The sequence below is a fragment of the Sebastes umbrosus genome, chromosome 16, assembly GCF_015220745.1.
Source record: "Sebastes umbrosus isolate fSebUmb1 chromosome 16, fSebUmb1.pri, whole genome shotgun sequence".
Lineage (NCBI taxonomy): Eukaryota > Metazoa > Chordata > Actinopteri > Perciformes > Sebastidae > Sebastes > Sebastes umbrosus.
Genome location: NC_051284.1, coordinates 14049777 through 14068425, shown reverse-complemented (window position 1 = coordinate 14068425; position 18649 = coordinate 14049777). Strand labels below are relative to the sequence as shown.

The 18649-nt window shown below is 38.9% G+C and overlaps 2 protein-coding genes across 2 annotated transcripts; one reads left to right on the top strand and one right to left on the bottom strand.

The window, feature by feature from the left end:
* Positions 1 to 1518: 1518 nt before the first annotated feature.
* On the top strand, positions 1519 to 11015 carry dlst (dihydrolipoamide S-succinyltransferase). The gene is made up of 15 exons (XM_037746432.1): positions 1519 to 1674; positions 5182 to 5215; positions 5324 to 5363; positions 5707 to 5768; positions 5886 to 5960; positions 6151 to 6206; positions 6631 to 6739; positions 6850 to 7017; positions 7187 to 7272; positions 7388 to 7485; positions 8971 to 9101; positions 9507 to 9580; positions 9682 to 9765; positions 9885 to 10052; positions 10291 to 11015. Exons 1-15 carry the CDS (start codon positions 1612 to 1614, stop codon positions 10423 to 10425), a joined length of 1383 nt encoding a protein of 460 aa, XP_037602360.1. The 5' UTR covers positions 1519 to 1611; the 3' UTR covers positions 10426 to 11015.
* Positions 11016 to 11720: 705 nt separating this feature from the next.
* Positions 11721 to 17600, bottom strand: rps6kl1 (ribosomal protein S6 kinase-like 1). Its single transcript, XM_037746431.1, has 10 exons — positions 17433 to 17600; positions 16995 to 17119; positions 16027 to 16119; positions 15886 to 15933; positions 14263 to 14395; positions 12747 to 14156; positions 12575 to 12664; positions 12302 to 12384; positions 12096 to 12191; positions 11721 to 11998 (listed from the first exon to the last, which is right to left on the bottom strand). Exons 1-10 carry the CDS (start codon positions 17566 to 17568, stop codon positions 11888 to 11890), a joined length of 2325 nt encoding a protein of 774 aa, XP_037602359.1. The 5' UTR covers positions 17569 to 17600; the 3' UTR covers positions 11721 to 11887.
* Between the last annotated feature and the right edge of the window lie 1049 nt (positions 17601 to 18649).

The window sequence follows — 18649 nt, the reverse complement described above, 5'->3', positions numbered from 1 at the left end:
TGCAAAGTGTAATCCTTTATATAGGATGTATAGTGTAAAGTGTAAAGTGTATAGTGTATAGTGTATAGTGCAAAGTGTAATCCTTTATATAGGATGTATAGTGTAAAGTGTAAAATGTAAAGTGTATAGTGCAAAGTATAATCCTTTATATAGGATGTATAGTGTAAAGTGTAAGGTGTATAGTGTAAAGTGTAATCCTTTATATAGGATGTATAGTGTAAAGTGTAAAGTGTAATCCTTTATATAGGATGTATAGTGTAAAGTGTAAAGTGTATAGTGTATAGTGTAAAGTGTATAGTGTAAAGTGTAAAGTGTAAAGTGTAAAGTGTAAAGTGTATAGTGTATAGTGTATAGTGTATAGTGTAAAGTGTATAGTGTATAGAGTAAAGTGTATAGTGTATAGTGTAAAGTGTAAAGTGTAAAGTGTAAAGTGTAAAGTGTATAGTGTATAGTGTATAGTATAAAGTGTATAGTGTATAGTGTATAGTGTATAGAGTAAAGTGTATAGTGTATAGTGTAAAGTGTATAGTGTAAAGTGTAAAGTGTAATCCTTTATATAGGATGTATAGTGTAAAGTGTATAGTGTAAAGTGTAATCCTTTATATAGGATGTATAGTGTAAAGTGTATAGTGTATAGTGTATAGTGTATAGTGTAAAGTGCACAGTGTATAGTGTATAGTGTATAGTGTATAGTGTATAGTGTATAGTGTATAGTGTATAGTGTAAAGTGTATAGTGTAAAGTGTATAGTGTATAGTGTATAGTGTATAGTGTATAGTGTAAAGTGTATAGTGTATAGTGTATAGTGTAAAGTGTATAGTGCATAGTGTAAAGTGTATAGTGTAAAGTGTAAAGTGTAAAGTGTATAGTGTATAGTGTATAGTGTATAGTGTATAGTGTAAAGTGTATAGCGTATAGCGTATAGCGTATAGCGTATAGCGTAAAGCGTATAGCGTATAGCGTATAGCGTAAAGCGTATAGCGTATAGCGTAAAGCGTATAGCGTAAAGCGTATAGTGTATAGTGTAAAGTGTATAGTGTATAGTGTATAGTGTATAGTGTATAGTGTAAAGTGTATAGTGTATAGTGTATAGTGTATAGTGTATAGTGTAAAGTGTATAGTGTATAGTGTATAGTGTATAGTGTAAAGTGTATAGTGTATAGTGTATAGTGTATAGTGTATAGTGTGAAGTGTAAAGTGTATAGTGTATAGTGTAAAGTGTAAAGTGTATAATGTGAAGTGTAAAGTGTATAGTGTATAGTGTATAGTGTAAAGTGTAAAGTGTATAGTGTAAAGTGTATAGTGTAAAGTGTAAAGTGTAAAGTGTATAGTGTAAAGTGTATAGTGTAAAGTGTAATCCTTTATACAGGATGTATAGTGTAAAGTTATATTACATATTTAAACATGGTTGAAGGTGTGCTGTATTTAGACTTTATTTGTAGATTATGTCTCAGTAGCTACAGTAGTGTAGAGAGGGATCAGAGGGGACCACACCACACCACAGTGAGGAGGACTCCTCTCCCCCCCTCCACTCGGAGCACTTGGTTTATCCCACACTACTTCCTCGGAGCTCCCTTCCTGCTGACAGGCTGCTGTCACACAGACAGCCACCATGTTATCCCATTCCCGGTGTCTCACCAGGAGCTTTGGCCGTTCCCTCTCTGCCATCCGCCAGGTAGGTCAACAAACAAGTAACATGTTGTCTTTCCACACTCAGAAAACAGAGACTCCTCGTGTGTCTGTGTCTGCAGCAGCTCCTCTCTGTGTGCAGCTCAGCATTAGCATTAGCATTAGCTGCAGGCCTGTAACATTGTCAGCCAAGGACAGTATGACACCTTGCTTCACAAGTCTCTGCTGCAGTCTGTGTTAAAGTTAAAAAGCAGTGCCCTCTGTGTTGGGTTAAGGGTGTTTGATGTAAGCAGAAAGCATCTTGTCCATGTTCAGTTAAACTTACCTTATATTTTGGTAGCTAAGCAACAGCATGCTAGCCACACTGAGCTAAGTGAGGGTCAGCTAGGTGCTGCTAGCTGTCATGCTGAGGTCATGTTGTGCTTCATAAGAGAAAACATCACACAGTTTAAGATAACTAAATGGAAGTATTATGTTTTTAATTTAGAGTGTAACTTTCTGTCACAGCATAAACTATCTAAAGTTAAATGTCAGTAAAGTCCTGGTTAAAGTTAGCTTGTAGTAGATTTAAGTTCAAGTTCAAGTAATTGCTCAAATAAAAATATACTTTATGCATTTGCTGAGGTCATAAGATAAGATAGAACTGCTCAAAAATACAACAAAATTACAACAAGTTCAAGTGTATAAAATAAAAAAAGTACTATTTCTAGCACCAGTGCCTAATAGAATAACAATTAAGTAAGATACATTTAGTAAAATGAGTAAATAAGATAAGTAAAATAAAAAAGTGTAAGAAGAAAAAATAAATAAATAAAATAAAATGTTGTCATATTGTGGTTTATAAGAGAAAACATCACCCAGTTTAAGATAACTAAATGGAAGTATTATGTTAATGTTTTTTCATTTAGAGTGTAACTTTCTGTCAAAGCATAAACTATCTAATGTTAAGCAAAGTCAAATGTCAGTAAAGTCCTGGTTAGGATAAGATAGAACTTTATTAATCATGAAGGATATTATTGTGCCAGAGATTGCTCAAAAATACAACAAAAATACAACAAGTTCAATTGTAGGAAATACAAGTGTATAAAATAAAAAAGTACTATTTCTAGCACCACTGCCTAATAGAATAACAATTAAGTAAGATACATTTAGTAAAATGAGTAAATAAGATAAGATAAGTAAAATAAAAAAGTTTAAGAAGAAAAAATAAATAAATAAAATAAAATATTGTCATATTGTGGTTTATAAGAGAAAACATCACCCAGTTTAAGATAACTAAATGGAAGTATTATGTTAATGTTTTTTCATTTAGAGTGTAACTTTCTGTCAAAGCTTAAACTATCTAATGTTAAGCAAAGTCAAATGTCAGTAAAGTCCTGGTTAGGATAAGATAGAACTTTATTAATCATGAAGGATATTATTGTGCCAGAGATTGCTCAAAAATACAACAAGTTCAATTGTATGAAATACAAGTGTATAAAATAAAAAAGTACTATTTCTAGCACCAGTGCCTAATATAATAACAATTAAGTAAGATACGTTTAGTAAAATGAGTAAATAAGATAAGATAGGTAAAATAAAAAAAGTACTATTTCTAGCTCCAGTGCCTAATATAATAACAATTAAGTAAAATACATTTAGTAAAATGAGTAAATAAGATAAGTAAAATAAAAAAGGTTAAGAAGAAAAGAAAGAAACAAAAAATATATTGTCATATTGTGGTTTATAAGAGAAAACATCCCCCAGTTTAAGATAACTAAATGGAAGTATTATGTTAATGTTTTTCATTTAGAGTGTAACTTTCTGTCACAGCATAACATCTAAGTCAAATGTCAGTAAAGTCCTGGTTAAAGTTAGCTTTAATTGTTAGCTTGTCAGTAACAAGTAGTAAATTTAAGCTTTAGTGCAGCTGGTCAAGTTGCTGCACAAATAAAACATACTTTATGCATTTGCTGATGTCATAAGATAAGATAGAACTGTATTAATCCTCAAGGAAATTCTTGTGCCAGAGATTGCTCAAAAATACAACAAAATTACAACAAGTTCAAGTGTATAAAATACAAGTGTATAAAATAAAAAATACTATTTCTAGCACCAGTGCCTAATAGAATAACAATTAAGTAAGATACATTTAGTAAAATGAGGAAAAAAGATAAGATAAGTAAAATAAAAAAGGTAAGAAGAAAAGAAAAAAATATATTGTCATATTGTGGTTTATGAGAGAAAACATGGCCCAGTTTAGCTAACTAAATGGAAGTATTATGTTAATGTTTTACTTTTCTTTTTTTTTTTAACAATGTCTTTATTGTTTTTTTTTTGTTATACAAACATCAGCATTATTATGCAATATATTCAATACAGGATTTACTTTAACAAACATGATATACCCCCACACACCCACCAGTTCTTTCTTAACTTTTCCCTTTCTCACTGTCAATATACAGCTTCACAGTATCACTCATACATTTAAACAGTTAAATGGCACCTCTAACAAAATGAAGATACACATAAACAGAAAATAAATATATAGGAAATAAATAATAAATAAAATAAAAAGATTTTCAAAAACAAGAGTCCATTCCCTTCTGAGGGTCTACCACTATTGTGCATTTTTACGTATCCTATCTTAATTATTCCTCCTGTAGAAGCTCACCAATATAATGTTTTTTAATTTAGAGTGTAACTTTCTGTCACAGCTTGAAATCTAACGTTAAGCAAAGTCAAATGTCAGTAAAGTCCTGGTTAAAGTTTGCTTAATTGTTAGCTTGTCAGTAACAGTAGTAGATTTAAGTTCAAGTTCAAGTTGTTGCTGAAATAAAAATATACTTTATACATTTGCTGGTTCAGTTTACATGTAAATCCACACAAGCCACCTGTTTGCCAGATACATTTATGGATTATGTGTCAAAGGTCATCGTCTAGAGCTTTAAAAGTGACCTTTGACCGACGGCACTGATTTATCTCCCTGTTGTTGACTCCATTGCCATTCATGCACATTCCCAACTGTTATTTATGATCTTTGACAGACATAGTTAGTGACCTCTATGTCAAAATAAACAGGAAAGCAATCCAGGCACTCCAAAATATAAAAAAAAGTAGCAACGAGGAAGAAAATATATTAAAAAGCCTTTATTGTAGTGGCTAAATCATTTAAAAGCCAACATGTTTTGACCACTGTAGGTCTTCGTCAGGGCTTACAAACAAACAAACAAACAGACAAGGCGGATGTGGCCTCACCTATATGTTATCAACAACCAATGGGAGGCAATCACATGATCATCATAATATTACAAAATGTAAACAAAATATCAAGGAGATAACACAGAAACATGTAATTCATGGCTTTCAAAAATGAACCAACTCCTACTTTGCAACAGAGGCTGTAAAGCAAACATGGGAACCTATACAGAAACGGAAAAATATATATAATATTTTTGCTCACAGAAAACATGTAACATGCAAAACATGCAATGTCGAGCTGTTTTTTCTGCACAATACTTAACATTTTAAAAGTTGCTGACATTTTGTAATGCTTAACTGTGTCTTGTCACAGGGGAATAATGCGTTAGCTCGTCGGGCCACGGCAGGTATGTGCTGTTACTGTTCAAGCATGAAGTCTTAAATGCCAATCTTTGCCTTGTCATAGTCCTGCTGCAAGAAGTTATTAACACATTGCCCTTGTCCTTTTCTTACAGCTCTATCAGCTAGCCATTCTATCTCTTTGAACAACAATGTGTAAGTATATTAACTCATAAAAACACTAAACTATGTGAAGAGACAATCGACTTTACTGTCAGAATTTAAGCACACCATTTACACAGTAGATCTGATGAATGACCTGGACAGTTTTCAGTCCCTAAGTCGTCAGTGTAGGCACAAAGTGTCATAACTTTTCCACCCATGCACTGTCCTTATTCTCCAATTATCAGTATATAGCATGTGCCATTCCACACACACAAACCAAATTGAATCAACAATCTTTTTGCAGTCTTGGATGATAAATGGAAGTAGTTCTGGGGATTTTTATTACTTGTCTTATTAAATTTTATCTGGGTTGTTGTTTGTTTGTTTTTCTCAGAAAATCTGATCCCCGGTCCAGCGTCTTCCAAATCCAGTACTTCAGGACATCTGTAGCTCACAGTATGTTTGAGCCTGCAAGCACTTTCATTTCTACTCTTATCTGAATATGAAGCACGGCCACTGACTGATGTGTGGAGTGAATAAATGCATCTCCTTTGACTTGTCTTTGCTTTCCAGGAGATGAACTTGTCACAGTCAACACCCCTGCATTTGCAGAATCTGTCACAGAGGGGGACGTGAGGTGGGAGAAAGGTAACTCCTGTTTTTATTAATTAAAAATACATTAGTTGCTTCTACCGCTGTAAAGGATAAATGGTTACAGATAAAGGATGGATGGATGGAGAGATAGTTGCTTCTGAGATACCAGCCAAATCAAAACCAAACTTAAACAACAGGTAGTCACTTTGCACTCAGATGCTAAAATGAATCTTTCCCCTTACAGCTGTTGGAGACACCGTCTCGGAGGATGAGGTGGTGTGCGAAATTGAGACTGATAAGGTAAAACCAAGTAAATATCATACAAATTCACCATATTTGTGATTGCTGGTAGTTGTTGGGCTTTGCCCACAAAAGTGAAAACCTTCACAGTGGGTGGCATAACTTGAATGAAAGTATTGGGGCAAATAGCATTCCACTTTACTCTTTAAAATCATATTTGTTGGTGCTGGTTTGAGAAACAAGAAAAGGGGAAATCATTACTGAAGGGTGTCCTTTTTTTCCTGACTGTGAATATTTTTCAATAATTTATAAAACTGTAACAAAGACATTGAACTTGTGGTGATAGTTAAGTTAAATAAATGGATGTAGTCATTACTTTGGCACAAACCAAATCACACCATTATGCTATTTAGAAAATATACTCAAACTATTTACATTTTTTGTAAACTTTTTTTTTTTTCTAAACCCTTTTTCTTGCTATTAGACATCAGTGCAGGTTCCCTCTCCAGCTGCTGGCGTGATCGAGGAGCTTTTGATCCCTGATGGAGGAAAAGTCGAGGGAGGAACTCCGCTCTTTAAGCTTCGAAAAGGAGGTCTTAACTATTGTATTTTCATTGAAAATTGTATTGTATTGATATATAATAGTATTATAAGATAATAGTTAGATTGTCTTATCCTAACTGTTGACTTATGTGTCTTTTAGCTGGTCCTCCCAAAGCTGCAGGAGCTCCAAAAGCCGAGGCCCCGGCCGCTGCGGCCCCTCCACCGCCGTCTGCTACTCCAGCTCCTCCCCCCTCAGCTGTGGGCCCCATTCCCACCACTATGCCCCCTGTGCCACCTGTGCCAGCACATGCTATGGACACCAAACCAGGTTAGTTGTCATGAGACAGACGGTCCGTGTCATGTGAGAACTGTTTTGCTTGACATCTGTGCTCTTGACCTCTAGCTTACATGATTAATCACTGGAGGCAGTGGCTTTCACCAGTTCCACTAAACCGACGGCTAGAGATACTAACTGCTTCTTTATGTCTTTCTCATAGTTTCAGCCATCAAGCCCACCGCCGCTCGAGCTGCACCAGCAGCTCCGGCTGAGGGAGGGGCTAAAGCGGCCAGGACAGAGAGCAGGGTAACGTGCAAAAATCACCACAACACCTCTTTTTATATTTGTTTAATGGTCTAATAGAGTAGATTACGTTTTGGGGACTGTTGACTGAATCTGCAAATTCTTGTTTTTGTATTAGGTTAAGATGAACCGCATGAGACTGAGAATTGCCCAGAGACTGAAGGAAGCCCAAAACACCTGCGCTATGTTGACTACGTTTAATGAGGTCGACATGAGGTAGGAAATTCTAAATTGGTTGACCTATATTTTTAAGCCCTCAATGCTATTTCAGATATAAATGTGAAATGTGCTCCGCTGCATTAACACATACATACATACTGAAGCCACTGAAGGAGAAAGAGAGGCCTTATAGAGTGTAAGAGTCCAAATCTGTTTAACTATCTATAAACATGTTTGTAAGTGTGCAGTATGTAAACGGTATACATACTCTGTGTTAAAAGCCAAAACAACACTTGCACAAATGGTTATAGATTGGAATCTGCCCAATAGGAAAAGCTTTTTGAAACCCGATATCCTCTTAAACACTGGAATGTAAATATTTGGTCGTAATGCCATCTAAAAACGAAGATAAGAATTGTTAAAACGGGTTTTATTAATTTACAAGGAAATGTTATTGTCTGCACTTGCCCCCTGTGCTGAAGAGGACACTTTGAGGATTTCTTTTCCCCGCAAATGTGTGGTGTCGGCTTTCGGCTATTCAGGGTTTTCTATGTATCCTAATTAGATTGACATTGACGGTCTGGAGGAAGACTTCCCATGCTCGGGCTCATCTGGAGCCGAAGGAGCTAGTCAGAGCAGGAGGCTGGAGCATCTGTAGGGGCCCACAGAGACCTGCGCTCTGAGTGGAAGAGCTGCCTCAACCGATATGGGCTTTTATGACAGCCCAATAAGATTTACAGGCTCTAGAAAGTGAAGATTTTTATCGCTTCTTCTCTCCTTTCTCGGAGAGTCTGTGTCTTGGGAGGGGCTAATTATGTTAGCGGAGAAACCCTAGAGCTTCAACAGGGTTAGAGACAGGAAAACAAACAATTAAAAAGAGAGATACACGAGAAAAATGAGCAATGATGAAACGATTAGCGGGCCAATTTCAATAGCTTTAATCTACCGCGATCTGTAACAGCATTCTTTTATAGCCATGAAAAGGCATAGTGTTTATCTTTCCAGGATTGTGAGCTGTATCTTTCATAACATGGATACAATATTTTAAAAAACTATTTTGAGTTTTGTTTTGTTTCTAGTAAGTTTAATATACCTTAAGATTTCTATTTAAATGTGAGAACATGTTTTAAGCAAAAGCCATGGATTGTCTTATATTAGCTAATAAATGTTTTTTAATGAACATCATTTATGAACATATTTGTTGTACGACAAAGCAGTAACCAGCTCAATTCATCTGCCTGAAGCTATAGTCTCAGAAATGCATGTTATTGGCTTATTGAATTTCAGTGATTCAGAGTCTATTAGACATCTTGAACAGAAAATGTTGGATTCTTTTGTGATAAATGCATTTAAAAAAAAAAAAAAAGTCATTACTATCATATGTACCTCTGGGTCTTTTAGGCCCACTGATTTTATTTCCTCTTTAAATGTCCTCCTTTATTTTTCCTCCCTTTATTTTAATAACATCCAGTATCTTATAAGCATCAACCCTGCTTGTTGCCTTAATACCAAATGGACATTTCTTTTTCTATTTCCCTGCAGCAACATCACAGACATGAGGAAGTCCTACAAAGACGCCTTCCTGAAAAAGCACAACATCAAGTTGGGCTTCATGTCTGCGTTTGTGAAGGCTGCTGCCTACGCTCTGGCTGACCAACCTGCTGTCAATGCTGGTATACATTCAACTTTTAAAAGACTGAGAAACCTCACTTTGTGGTGTCAGTATGACTGTGTACTTGCATGTATGGGTACAAGTCACTGCAAGTGAGTGTGCGGTGAAGAAACGATTTAAGTTTCAGTACATTTCCCTGCTCAACCTCAAAACCAGGACTAACTTATTTACTGCCTTTAGACCACCCTGACCTATTTAGATAGACCACAATGAAGCAGGGGGGTCGTCTGTCTTGATGTCTTTTACAAACTTGAAATAGTCTGTGGGTTTCACCTTCCACAGCCTTTTTGCTTGCATGCTTTGCATGTAACAGAAAATGGCACACATGTAAAGGAAATGAATCTTGGTGGAAGTGTAATAATGATTTACAGTTTTAAACTGTTTATATATTTCTTTATGTTTTCAGTAATTGATGACACAACCAAAGAGATTGTGTACAGGGACTACGTCGACATCAGTGTGGCCGTGGCCACGCCGAAGGTGAGACAAGTGCATTATACTGTAATGCTAAGAGTAAGTGCAGCCCACTTGTCTCTAAAGTGAAGGGCAGAAAATTCAGTCATCTAACTTCTCTCTCTCAGGGTCTGGTGGTTCCTGTAATCCGAAGCGTAGAGGGAATGAATTTTACTGATATTGAGAAGGCCATCAATCTGTTGGGAGAAAAGGTAATACTGTATATTATGACACATTTGGAGTTGTTTGTTGTAGTGCTTTTTTTTACACTGAAAGGTTCTTATCTTGAAATTTCCTGTCCGTGATCTTAATTGTGGATTTGTGTTCGTAGGCCCGTAAGAACGAGCTGGCCGTTGAGGATATGGACGGAGGAACCTTCACCATCAGTAATGGCGGCGTGTTTGGGTCTATGTTCGGCACACCTATAATCAATCCACCACAGTCTGCTATTTTAGGCATGCATGGCATCTTCGACAGGCCTGTAGCAATCGGTGGCAAGGTTTGTTTTTCATCAATCTTAAACATGCAAATACACAAAATAAGACAACGTATTTGGCAATAGAATGGTCACATATGGAAAATGAATTAGATAACTTGAACTGATAGATTTGCTGTTTTTATTTATTTTTTTTAATTTAGCTTGGTTTGTCAAATCTCTGTCATACATTACAGCTCCAGTATTCACTAGTGTGCATTTTTCTAAAATGGCATGCATTGACTCCCTTTCTCCTGTTCAGGTGGAGATCCGTCCCATGATGTATGTTGCCCTGACGTACGACCACCGTCTGATCGACGGAAGAGAGGCCGTCCTCTTCCTGCGCAAGATCAAGTCGGTGGTGGAGGACCCCAGGGTGCTGCTCCTCGACATGTAAATCCTTGTGCACTCCAGGCCCAACCAACCAAACAAACCACCCTACACAAACCGTGGCTGTACTCACCTGATGAACATTACGTAACTGCAGTTGATGTATTATTGTATTGGTTAACTAGGAGAAAAAAAAAAGGATTTCTTTGGAGAACAGTTGAGTTGTGCAAAAGGACATTTGTCAGGCTGGCAGTGATAACAGGGTTGGTGCTGTTGTGGAGAAATGTCAGGGTCTGGGGGTTTCTGTGGTGCTGGTCTCTAGATCAAAAAAAAAAAGAATACTCTATCACTCATATGCGCCATATGTCATTTTCTACATGAAAAAAATCTCAATCTTTTTGTGAGATGAGTGACAAACATAGATAAACTGCATAGTATCATTTCATAACTTTGGTTGAGAGAAGAACAATGAACACACTGTGGGCCAGAAACCAAGAAACACTATGTTCGAAAATGCCCAAACGTGAAGAAATCCTCTGAGAATTTATGACATCTGTTTCACAAAAATGAGGAAAAAATTGTCTTCATGCTGTGTACGAAAGACTATTTAAGAAAAAAGAATGTTTTAAACAATAAAAGCTGCATTACTCGACTGTAGCTTTTTGTTTTGGATTTTTCTTGTGCTTTCATATCGACAAGGTAGCTACATTTACAAGAACAGACCCGGGGGCATAGATAGCTCGAGTCCATCCACATATAATGCACAGACGGTTGATGGATTATAATAAGAACCAACATAAAGTTAGCAATAACTTACTAAGGTGTTGCTAGGTGTTAGGTTCACTGCCTATCATGCAGTATATCTTGAATGGAAGCATTTACTTTATTTCTCCCCTCATTTAGTCAGCTTTTTCCTTTAACATGTCACCTGTCTGTATGTAAGAGGGTTGTGGAATATTGGTAGATAACTAATAAGATGGAAAACATCTTTACTACCTTAAAATAAAAGTCCTACCCTACAGTAATACGCTTGAAATGGGACTCTGGGACCATGCATCCTCTATTAAGCAATTATTACAGTGAATAAAATGCCAGGGATAGAGAAGAGGTAACAATTTATTGCCTAATATCCTTGTTTTTGTACAGTCCAAACATTTGTAATAATCAGAATTTAGTCTAATGTGTTGTCACTTTTCATGTATGGTGATAATATGCATGGATACTATAAAATTTAAATATACCAAAATTGCATCATAGGTACCTTAAATTACCATCATATATATATATATATAAGTCTCTTATGTTAAAAATAATAAATCCCTTTGTTTTGTGTTTTAGAAGGGACATGGTTCACCAGTTTTGTTCATGTTTCAGCTTTTATTGTGTCATTTTTCTTTGGGAAGCACAAAGTGCAAAAAAAAAGGGATGTGGTGCTGCATCCTGTTTGGCCACACAAGGATGCTTAGAGTTCAACTTTCAGCTCCAGTGCAGGGCAGAGGGGTCAGAGGTGAAGCGGCCAGCAGCAGCAGCTAACAGCTCAGAGCTTTCCAGGAGACGCCGCTGAAGAAAGGATGACACTTGATGTCGCTCACGCCTCCGCCTCCAGAACCCAATCGATAGCCAGCGTCAAACTGAAGCAACTGTGAAGCAGCATAACAGAGAGTGGAGAGATACTGTAATTTAACAAACACTGAGCATAATATTTAGATCAGAAGCCTTGCAGGTGTTTCATCTAACCTCAGTGAGCAGAGACGCAGCTGCGGCGCTGAGGTGGTTGGGGATGATCAGCTGGGTGTGGGAGTGGATTCCTGCTGGGTGAAGCTGCCACAGTGGCTGGAGGCACAGTGAGCAGAGTGAGAAACCCATGACCCCAATGGTGCAAAATGACAAAGCTGCAGACTCTTCTTAGTAAGACTGAACATGCTTTAAGAGCCGTCTCTTACCATTCCTGTTAGGAGCTCAAACAACAACGCTCCAAGGCTCCACCAATCACAGGCCTCTGTAACCCTGGAAACGCCACCAATTTCTGTCAACACACAATGAGCTGAGTTTAGTTTTATTCATGCACAACATTTTGTGTAAATGATGTCTTCATATTCCCATACAATGTGAAGTACTTGACCTTTCATTTAGAGTAAAGTGGACTGACTTTAATCTCGCCACTAGGTGGCAGGTTACACCAACTGGTTTCATTTTACAGTAATGCATGTCTTTACCTGGAGCACAGTACATCTGTTCCATGGCTTTGGAGCTGATCTCTGACTGAACCTCACTCCACTGTCCGAAAAATGTCAAACACACCTTTCCTGTGAAAACATTGTGTTTGATCGTTGAGTATCACAGCTTTCCCACATGCAGTCTTTTTTTACAGGTATTTGATGAACTCACCGTTGCTGGTGAGCAGGACGTTTCTAGGGTTGAGGTCCCGACACAGGATGCCTTGCTGATGTAGACTCTCCAGGGCCAGCAGGATCTGAGCCCCCAAGACACGCACCTCCGCCTCTGGAAGCCCCCAGCAGGTCTGCATGGACTTATCCGTAGGCCTGGAGGACTTCACGGGGATCCGAGGCAGGTGGCACCAGCCGTCCACCTCGATGATCTGATCGTCCCTTTGCCCCTCTGATCCTGCTGATTTAAGGAACTCGTCCACATCCTCTCCACTGATATGGGGCGCGGCTCCAGTGGAGCCAGAGGAGAACCAGCTGACAAATGATCGCTCTTTTCCAGGCGCCGCTTTGTCTCCGGGACTCAGCATTTCGCGGGCCTCCTCTACGCCCTCTCTCGTTTCCCCTTTGACCCCTGAAAACGAGCCCTGTTTTCCTGCGATGCTGCTGTGGCAGAGGGAAGCAGAGGAAGGCCAGGGGCTTTCTGAGGTGTCTGTGTAGTCAGAAAATACTGCTCTGTCTGTGCTCCTGATGACCACCATGCCATTTCTTTCCTCTGTGGTGGGACTGCTGAACTCCTGCTTTGAGTCTGTAACAACATCTGCAGAGTTAACACTCAAAACAGCTCCTTGGTGAGAGCCATTGGTTTCCCATGATGCCCTGCCACGGATCTGGGTTTGGCAATGGAGAGGAAGATGCAAAATTGCAGGGGAGGAACTCAAACCGTTGTTTTCACTGTTTGGTGATTTTATAAATGAGGTCTGATTTGTATGAGGTGGTGTTTGTCCTAGCGTGCTATTTAAATGACTGTCAGTCACTGCATAGGGGTTTATTAGCTCACATTTGTGCACCGGATCTGCAGCTTTCCATGCAACTTCGAACTCTGAGCTGCACTCCGTCAGTCCCATCCCTGCTTTCTGTTTTTGGAGTTCTGACATGACATCGAGAGCTTGACTAACGCGAGTGCATGAGAGAGGAAGAGCAGGCTGTTCCTGAGTTTCACTGGAGTGCAAACACAAACTAGGAGCTGGTGGATGGATGCGGGCGTTGACCTGCGTCCTCGTCGGGCCCGAATCCAGAGATAGACGATCGAGCTTGGTGTGAAATGATGCTGCGGAGCGGGTGTTCTGCAGACAACCCGTCTCCTCGATGTAGGAGTGAGTCCCGCAGCTCTCTAGTCGCTGCTGAGTCTCGTCCCACGAGGTGGGGAAGTCTGTGTCTGGGCTCCCGTCGCTTAGTTTCTCTGGGATCACTGCTGCGCTCCCTCTGATGTTGTGCTGGTAGTCTGTGCTGATTGTGGGTGAGGTGTAGCTGGTCTTCAGCTTGATGCTGGGCTGGCCGGAAGCGAAGCATTCTGGGTGTTCCTTGGCCTTCTCCTTCCTCAGCTTGTGCAGCTTGGAGAAAAGCCTCCCACCTAGGACAACATGGGAAGAAACACTAGATCAGACATCGGAGCAAAAGCTTCATACTCCACCCAACATTGTCCCAGCAGCACTGAGGAAAGATGCTTAGCAGCTCACCTTTGACATGCTCAAGATGCAGGTACACAGCATCCTCGCTGACGTAATATCTTAGCAGCTTAACCATGTATGGCACCCCCTGAGGAATGATGGTTGACTGGTCCCTGCTCTCCCAGCTGGACTTGACCAGACTCTGCAACAACACACACACATAATGATCTTAATCTTTTTAGAATATGCACGTATCAAAGCGGACCTATTATGCTTCTGTGATGATTCCCCTTCCTTTAGTGTGGTATGTAGTTTTTTTTGTGCATGTAAAAGGTCTGCAAAGTTACAAAGCCCAAAGTCCACGCCAAAGGGAGTTACTCTCCCCCACAGAAACACTGCTCCTGAAACGCCTCGCTTGAAGTCCCGCCTTTTCTTCCGTAACATGATGATGTCACCAAGTAACATATTTGCATAATACCTTCCTAGCGGCTAGTTTGGCACGCCCTCAAACCAAGCTAGTTAGAGCGGAGCTGGAGCGGAGTCTGAAAAGTTTGGCTCTATTGACCAATCACAACAGTGGGCCAGCTGACCAATCAGTGCAGACTGGGCTTTTCGGGACGGGGCAGGAGTTCAAACAGAGCGTTTCAGACAGAGGGTGAAAAGAGGTGCCTTTTTTGAACATTAAACCATGTAAACATGTTTTAGTAGAAACCCAAAATACAAGTATGCACGTGAAAATAGGCATAATAGGTCCTCTTTAATACGGAAAAGTATTAAGTCAGACATGGTTAAAAGAAAAACAAAGACTGCTTGGATTGCCCCTTTAGAGATTAGTGCGTGTCTGTCTCTCTGGTCACTGAAATTCGAGGTGCACTTGCGCTGGCTAAAAGGGTGAGAGCTTTCAGGCAGATCAATGCTGGATGATGCTCAGGGAGACAGGATGGAGAAAGCTCCCGTCGACTGGCCTGCAACAGTATACGAGTACTGGCTCGCTGCCAGACGACAACCCCCAAAACATCTCCGCTATCACTGGATAGATGTTGATGATGAGGAGGATTTAAATATGTTATAATATAGAGGAAATCCAAATATTTTTTACTCTTGACTGCACCTTTGATTTCCTTCAGTGTAGTACTATACTGAAAAATAACAGTACATTTACTCAAGTACTGTACAATTTTGAGGTACTTGTACTTTACTTGAGTAATTCCATTTCATGCCATCTTATATTATTACTCAATTACATCTCAGAGGCAAATGTTGTACTTTTTACTCCATTACATTTATTTTACAGCTGTAGTTACGTTGACTTTACACACAAAACAAAAGATCAACTGATTAAATATGATGCATTATTATGTTGCTGATTAGACCCTGGTACAACTTGATAATACACACACGATAATAACTTATCTTTTGTGCATGAGATTAAAAGAAAATCATCTTTCGGGTCCTTTGAAGCCTCCATATTTTAACAGTCTGAAACAGGCCAGTTTGCATAGTGAAGACTTTTTATTTTTTTGATACTTTAAGTACATTTTCCTGGCAGTAGTTTTGTACTTTTACTCACAATTTTGAATGTAGGATTTTAACTTGTAACAGAGTATTTACAGTGTGGTATTTTTACTTAGGTAAAAGATGAAAATACTTCTTCCACCACTGACTATACCTGGAAGAAAACTGAATACTCACCTTCACAACAAATGTCTCCTTATTGACCATACTCTGGACAATCAGGACCTTTGGAATGAAAAATAACAGTAAGGAGTGTCAATACACAAATACAACACTGATATGGAATCACAAAAGTAGCAGTAAGTGTTACAGTCTCACCTTATCAGTCACTCCCACCACCTTACACATCTCCAGATCCTCCACAGGCGAACTCAAGTGTCTGATTGGACGGAATCTCAGGCTGCTGTAACCCTGGCGATGAAAGCCACATGGGATGTTAGAGACAAAACAACAAAGCACATCGCAAACCAGAAATACATTTTTACACAGTTTTTATTTGAGATGAATAGTGTGAGACAGACAGGCAATGAATGTTTCATCTAATTTAAGGTCCAACAAGCTCTATTATGTTGTTAAACTCTCAAAGAATACAAGGAATGCTGACATTTTAATGTTATCCAGTATTAGATTTCAGTGTCGTAAAGTAACTAAGTACTTGAGTACAATTTTGAGATACTTTTACTTTACTTGAGTATTTCCATTTTTTGCTACTTTAAACTTCTACTCCACTACATCTCAGAGGTAGATATTGTAATTTTAACTCCACTACATTTATTTAACACCATCAATTACAAGTTACTTTGCCGATTTAGATTAAAATCTACACAATTTAATCAACAAATAAATTATGATGTATTATAATGGATAAAGATATCCTATTTATCGAACCCTTGGTGAAATTCACAGTAATAAAATTAATATAAAATATAGAAATTAAAGCATTAATAATTATACAATAATATAATATATATTATTCTGCATAGTGAGTACTTTTACTTTTTGTACTTTAAGTTTATTATGATGCTAATACTTTTATACTTTTATAAAAAGTATATTTTTGTACTTTGATACTTTTTGTAAAATACTTTTATACTAATAATAAAATAAATATAAAATTACTAAATGAGCTGATGAATACAATAATTATATAATTATATATATTTAGCATAATGAGTACTAAAATGCCTCAACTCTACACTGGAATAACATTCCCCGTACATTTAGAGCATGTGAGTGATAATAATATTTTACCTTTTGTAAATGACAGTAAAGGATGATTGTCTTACCCCTAAATGAGAGCTTCCTTTCCCCAAGTTGTCCTGCAGATGTGTAATGAAGATTTCTTCAGCTCTCTTCAGATACTGGGTCGTCTTCCTCTTCACAGCCTCCCTGCGTTCCTTGTTTGGATCCACTGTAAAACAGTGAAGCTCTATCAGCTCTATCAGACACCAATAAAAAAAGAAAAATACTGTAGCTGTTTGAACTGAACAGAAAAGACCCTGTCCTGACTCAAATTAGCCTTCATCTATAGAACAAGGTTTGGTTCCACTCAGCTAACTATTCACTCTGTAGGGGGCAAATCAGTGTTTAACCTTTGGTTTGTGACTTCTTGTTTTTATTCTGGTCCCATCACATGTCTTGTGTCAACACGCCTCTTCAAATTCCTCATTATCCCACCAGCCTTAAACACTGTGTGTGTGAAAGACCAAATGTTGTGCACTTACGCTGAACCCCATTCAGCAGCAAGTCCACCCCGTTCTTATAGTAGCTGAAAGCCGCCTCGTAGTCCTCGTTGACCTCGCTGTCCAGTGCCATGCGGATCTGCTTGGCCGCCTCCACCAGGTAATCCCTCTTCGCCATCGCTGCCTTGTTTTGGACCTGTCAAGGAGCAGATGGGCCTGAGCAAACAGCATGAAAAGGTAGTTGATTCAGCTGGACTTAACTCAGACATGGTTGAAAGTTGAGGTATGAACAAGCCGTCTCTTTAAATTAGAAACAGAAAGTGAATCTTTAAGCTGTTGTGAGTGAATCACAGTGTGGCTGTGAAAGAGTATTCTTGGGACTGACCTGTGCTCCCTTGTCTTATCAACAGCAGGACTCATCTCTGTCTGCTGTCACTGGGCTCGGTGTACGTCTGCCCCCTGTGACTCCAAGGCTCGGGTCTCTGCTGCAGAGCATGATCAGCTGAGTGAGCCGGTGGAAACAAAGAGTTAACCTCCCAGCCCAGCACAGGAAGTGAGTACAAGCTTGTGCCTACTATATCTGATTAATGGAAAAGAATCAGTGTTGCAAACGTCCAAGACAACAGGGAGGTGACTCAGAGCGCTGAGGCACATTGTCGTGCGTCTCAGGTTAATGATGTTGTTATACGGGATGGTGGAAACCTAAAGACGACACTGGAGAGGGTGTGTCGACACCCAAGTGTTACTATATTATCCCAATAATATCTACTACACTGTAGACACACCGATGTGATCAACCCACACACAAATCACATGAAGTGGATTATTTCCAAGATGCAAATACATTATTTGCTGACACAAAATCATCAATTATTATGCAATTATTCTCTGTTACATTATACAAATGTATTCAGGGGAGGCAAATGCTGACAAGAAAACCTCCCACTGATGTCAAATATAATGTCTCTTTTCCCTGTATTCAGCTACAGACTGAAACACAAACATCACACACACATACACACCCCATCCTGGTTACAGTCATGGAGGCGACACCATCTAAAGGAGTGTTATGAAACACACAAAGCCATCTTCAGTCTCTTCCATCTTCATCTTCTCAACGTGCACCTCCATAGGCAATGAGCTGGCAATCCACCATGATAGATAAATGAACAAATAGCACAGAAAACAGGCGATACACACTGTACCTGATGTGAGGCGAGCATGCCCTGGACCCTCCACCCTCAGCAGCAGCATCAGCA